This window comes from Thermobia domestica, chromosome 6, assembly GCF_964235325.1.
Source record: "Thermobia domestica chromosome 6, izTheDome1.hap1.1, whole genome shotgun sequence".
NCBI lineage: Eukaryota > Metazoa > Arthropoda > Insecta > Zygentoma > Lepismatidae > Thermobia > Thermobia domestica.
Window position 1 is genome coordinate 281,507,047 of NC_137459.1, and position 6,000 is coordinate 281,513,046.

The 6,000-nt window shown below is 34.0% G+C and overlaps 1 protein-coding gene across 1 annotated transcript in view; it reads left to right on the forward strand.

Moving 5' to 3' along the window:
* Nucleotides 1–6,000, forward strand: part of LOC145687567 (high affinity cGMP-specific 3',5'-cyclic phosphodiesterase 9A-like) — a 37,449-nt gene that overhangs the window by 766 nt on the left and 30,683 nt on the right. The window contains exons 2-3 of the mRNA XM_081761032.1: nucleotides 1,444–1,518; nucleotides 5,664–5,750. Coding sequence (XP_081617158.1) covers nucleotides 1,444–1,518; nucleotides 5,664–5,750 — 162 coding nt within the window. The remainder of the gene's footprint in view (nucleotides 1–1,443; nucleotides 1,519–5,663; nucleotides 5,751–6,000) is intronic.

The following is a 6,000-nucleotide window of genomic DNA, read 5'->3' on the forward strand; positions in this document are numbered from 1 at the left end:
TAAAATACTTATCACAAACACAATAAATTACCATATGTAATCACCAATCACCATATGTAAGAGCTTTTGCTGAATGTTTCATTTGTAGGGAAGAAGACAGGTATTATTATTATTATTATTATTATTATTATTATTATTATTATTATTATTATTATTATTATTATTATTATTATTATTATTATTATATAAGGAAAACAACAGAGAAGTGCTTATGCAGCGTTCAGTTGGACACCTCAATGGATTTTATAATGCACTTTCTCTAATATAATGTGATAAGGATCTCATAGTTTTTTTGTTCTAGCTATAGAACGCTCACCACTGACGCATGGGGTCCCTGGTTTTTCAGCTTGCGCCAAGTGGGCTTTGTAGTGCTCAATCACCATATGCATGAGTTCTCCTATTTCCTCGCACTTAAGCCATTCAACCATAATCACTCATCTCATCATCAGTATCTCCCGTAGCCTCGATGGATGTTAGTGGCATTAAACTAAAACAAAAGAAAAAAAAGAAAAAGAAAAATACTACTGTCTTTGTGTGTGCTCATACGTTTCAGCATTTCCATTGAGACAAATCAATAAGTTTCCCAAACCAATTCAAATATATGTGAAATAGCAATGTGCCTGAAGTAGCATATATGTTGGTCTCGATGCCTGATTATTGTGATTATCAATGTTTCAAAAGATGTGAAATTAAGAATCGATAATAATTCATAACTTTTGTTCTTATTGCAGTAGTACTTTTATCTTGGATTTATCGTAAGCTAAAGAAACATCTTTAGTACAAATATATTAAATGTTGGCTATTTTCTTTTGTTTTGATGACATATAATATTACACTCAATATCTTAATAAATATTTCCCTCGTTGTTATTGGAAATATATATATGCTACGAGGTTACATAAATCCTCTTTGGTTTAGGTTTAATTTCACCTTCGGAAACAGGATTAAAAGCTCATGGAAATACTATATATATCATATTGAATAACAAACAGTAATGTATAACTACATATAACATATACTTTATTTGTGTAAGTTGCCAGAGCGTTTTTTTTTTTTTTTTTACCTCAGTTCATCTTACTTTCAATAACCCTCTAAATCTAAAAGCTCATTAATTAATTCAGTTGCTTAAAAAATTAAAGTTATCATACTAAAATATACACAATTATGCAGTATTTTCTAAAAGGAAACAAGTACAACTCTAGATTATTAGAACCAAGTCAATCTCAATTTAAAGGACTATTATAAACTTTCTCAATTTTTATTTATTAGTTTATTTATTTATATTCTCTGTAATAAGGTTAGACACCAATACAAAAGGTATTTACATATTAACCTGACAAGTTCTGTACTATTTGTATTGAACAGCTCAAAATGTAAAAAAAATGCAAAATAAACCAAACCATTTAGTTATCTGTATTCTCATAGAAAAATTTTGTTTTCCAGTACACACTGTCAGAAGAAACTATTGCCTATTTGAAGAAACCAACATTTGATATCTGGCATTGGGAACCAAATGAGGTATTGATATTAAAATTAGGTACATATTTAAAATACTTGTATTAGCACGTTTAGAAGTAACACATTTATTTGCTTTTCTAAAAGCACTGCGGATAAGGAAGTAACTCTATCTGAAGTAAAATCTTCCTAACTCAATAATATCTTGAAAACAGTTAATGCACCTCAACACAGAAAAAGAAAAAAACTAACTTGAGTATACCCACGTGAAGGTTGTAATCCAACTCCCATAAAATAAATAAATAAATAAATAAATAAATAATGAAATGTAGCCCTATGTCTTAAAATTGAATTCAAAATACTTGAGTTCTCTGCAGAAGTTAAACTCGTTTTCTGTCGCGACGAAAATGTAAACGTTAACCGCTTACTTAAGAGGGAGCTTTCATAAAAGTATAGTTTTAACACTGTAATGATTATGTTATATGTAAGATATACGGACAAAATGTGAGATGTTGTCTTAATTGTAGAGGCATTATCTCTGGGGCAAGAAACCTCTAGTTTAAACCAGGTCGTGGGTCTGGGATGAACAACATTGTATCTATGGATTATTTTAGAGTTCTCCCGTGTCTCCCTACAATCTTTGTTACATAAGTTATTTCACCATTCACTTACATCTATCATATATCTCTTCAAATCTGTAGAAGAGAATGATTAACCACGAGATATAAAACAAAATACTTTACGTAGGATATTAGTTTACCACAGTAAATTGATGGAAACTTCTATGAACCTAAATAGAACTCAAGAAAGAAAAGACACTTTTAAAGAAAAAGAAAGAGACAGAACATTACAACCTCCCCCTCCTCACTAAAAATTCAGTAATTTTCTTTAATTTCCGCTTCCCCTACTTTAAACAATGAAGAATAACAAACTTTACTTTGAAACTGGCTTACCAAATGACTGCAAATCTTAATAATAATAATAATAATAATAATAATAATAATAATAATAATAATAATAATAATAATAATAATAATAATAATTCTATAAGTACAACAGTGATTTTCTCTAGCACCCGTAGTGGTACAATGATATGTGGATTTCTTGTACATAATTATAAACCTGCACGTCTGAACTTTAGTAAATTATGAGATTGAAATAATGACAAAAATAAGACCCGTAGAATGATGATATACTAGGGTGGGTCGTTTTGCCACTTTTTTTTTCGGAACGAAATGTAATACCTGGCAAAAGTGGCCCGCCCACATGGACATTACAGGTTTAGCTTTTTTCTCAATTCGGATAATATCTTCTGTGAGAACTATTGTCTCAAATTTTCATAATTTCACTGAAAATTACAAAAAATACCAAAATTATTAATTATTTTTAGTTATGTTAAAGTAAACATTTTTTTGGTTTACACATGCCAGATGCTATGAAAACTGACATTCATGTCACAAAATGCCAGTTATATGCCCCTTCTGGGGCCGGAAAAGAGGGCAAATTCAGTACAATTAAGCGTTTCTACACCTACTTTTGTCCTTGTCTTTTCCTTCGTATGGTGGTTCATAGTGTTAGCAGAGCATTGTTATTTTAAACCATGACACTCCCACTTCTCCAGCTCACAATATTACATCGCTCTTCTCCAGTCCCCATCTGTCTAACTCAGCATCGCAGTCAGGAACGAGTCGGATACGCTTCGAATTGGGCGCCATTTCTCAAGTGCTATATTTTGTTACTGTTGCCTTCAGCTTATATGAATTGGCCGTTACAGATAATAGTTTGCTAACCACTATTTTCACAGAAAATACACCATTTCCTTCTTGATCAAAGAGGTCCCAGAATTGGTCGCATCGGGTCAGTTGGTTTAGCAGTAACGAAACAAATGAAAAGCGCTTAACGTTCGTGTAAAAGGCGTAGACATGAGTTTCCTTTCTCAATCATCTGCTTCATATGACAGCCAAAATTTTAGTGACAATGAAGCACACCTTGAAGACAAAGCAGAGAATAGCTCTTCTGAGGAAGAAACCAAACCCAGAGACAGAACATCTAAACCGAAGCTAGATTTGACTGAAACTGTTATGATTGCTCAGAGATACAATTTAAGCGAGAGAGCTGGGCACATATAGCATCAACTGTACTTCAGGCAGCTTTAAAGGCTGAAATTATAACATCTCAACAATATAGCGACATAAAATCTGCTTTAATTGTGGACAAGAACAAAATAAGCCGTGCGAAACTTAAAGCTGCTCGGAAATTAAAAGAAAGTTCTAGAAATGATGATTCCATTAAAACCTCTACTTTGATGGTTGAAGGGATGACACTAAAACACACACAAGCATCATTAGAGAAGAGCACTTATCATTGGTCATGTGACACCATCCTCTGCTCTGCACATGACGAGTCCACGGCTATTTTCGAATACATCATGAACCAACTCAAAGTTGGATTTGATGAAGTTGAGGTTCTTGGGTGTGATGGAACAAACACTAACACTGGTTGGAAGGGAGGTATTCTTCGAAAATTAGAGCAACTAACAGGATAACCTATGCAATGGGCTATTTATCTCTTGCATTTTAATGAACTGCCGTTCCGAGCTCTCTTCACTCATATTGAAGACGCTTATTCAAGTTCTATTCTTACATAGGTCCCATAGGCTCAAAAGTATCTGACTGTGAAAAGCTTCCAGTGATGCCATTCAAACCAATAAAATGTGACGTACCTCATCATAGTCCAGAAGAGCTCAGAAAGCTCAGTAAAGATCTGATATACTTGTTCCAGATATCTCAAGCCATTGACTCCGGAGCATGCCCGGAAGAGCTTGTTTGTACGATCCCTAGCAAATTAAACAAAGCTTGCTGGTTGACTACTGCAAACATAATTTTAAGATTGTATATTGCACCAAAGAAACCAACCAAGAAATTAGTAAAAATTGTGACATTCATACTTATAGTCTATGTGGTTATGTCAGAACAGTCTTCCATTGCTGATGGTCCTCGTCACGTCTTTGAGACCATTCATAGGTCTAGATACTTACCAAGGGAATAACAGACTGTAATCTGATCATCCATTCAGACGAATGCATTCTTCGCAATCCCAGAGAATGTTCTTGCCATGATGACTGATGGTCGACTTGCTGTCCGACAAGATATATTACGTAAGATTCTTAGTGCTTGAGAACACGAAGCAGGGAATCTTCATAACTCTATTAGGTATAACATCATTCCCAGTCTGAATTTTGAGGCGAAAGATTACACTGAAATGATGTTTTGGGAAAGCACTGATGTTTCAATAACTGTACCACCAGTTCTAAGGACGGTATCAAACAAACAGCTTATGGACAAACTTTCACTTCCTGACAACACTGTGCTAGAATGGTCCTTCACCGACTATCCGTGCCACACGGTGGCAGTAGAGCGGATAGTGAAATTAGTTACTGAAGTAGCCTCCCGAGTATGTGACAGTGATGTTAGAGACGGAATGATCGAGTCAACCTTACTTTCTAGACAAGCTGTGACTAAATTTCAATTAAAGTCCCAATTTGTGACAATTTTTCCTGGCAATGACGATCGAATTAGTTCATCCGGCTCTACATATGGCTGGTTGGTTGGGTAGGGCTGGCGGAGGACACTTAGGTGCACCCATCTCCAAATGATGGGTTCTGGGTCGCTTGGCAAGACTATATGGCCAGGTGAGCAGGGAGATGCACAACCGCTTAACTGTACTGAATTTGCCGCCTTTTCTGGCCCCATAGGAGGCACCCCTATCCCCCAAGGGCATATAACTGGCATTTTTATACTTGAATGTCAGTTTTCATAGCAACCAAAAATATGTTCACTTTAACATAAATAAAATTAATGAACAACTTTGGTATTTTTTGTAATTTTCAGTGAAATTCTCAAACTTTGAAGCAATAGTTCTCACAGAAAATATACTCCGATTTGAAAAAAAGAAAATCTATACCTGTAATGTCCATGTGGGTGGGCCACTTTTGCCAAGTATTACATTTCGTTCCGAAAAAAAAGTGGTAAAATGCTGCACCCTAATAATATACTTCCATTTGAAAGTACTGCGAAAATTAGCAGTTTTAACATCAATGAGTAGAATTGAATTTTATTATTAACATAATTTGAATCTATAACAATAACAATAACATAATTTGATAATGTAAATATAATTTGAATCTGAAACAGTATCTACTTTTACAGATGTTGTCACTGATCGAACACATGTATCATGAATTGGATTTGGTTCACGAGTTCAACATGAATCCAGTAACTCTAAAAAGATGGCTGGTATGTTACACTTTATTCTCAATGGAATTTATTAAGTTAGTAATTCAAAATTTTAAGAGTCAAATTCTAACCAAGAGTTTGAACGGATATTTTTTTAAAAGTCATTCAGTACGAAACACTGATGGAAGAATACAAAGTTCAACCTTGTATTCTTGTGTAAACATTAGTTATTAATATATTAGACACAATGCTAAATTGAAGCTAGAAACATAGAAAAATAAAAAATAGGATAACTAATGTTAATTATAGG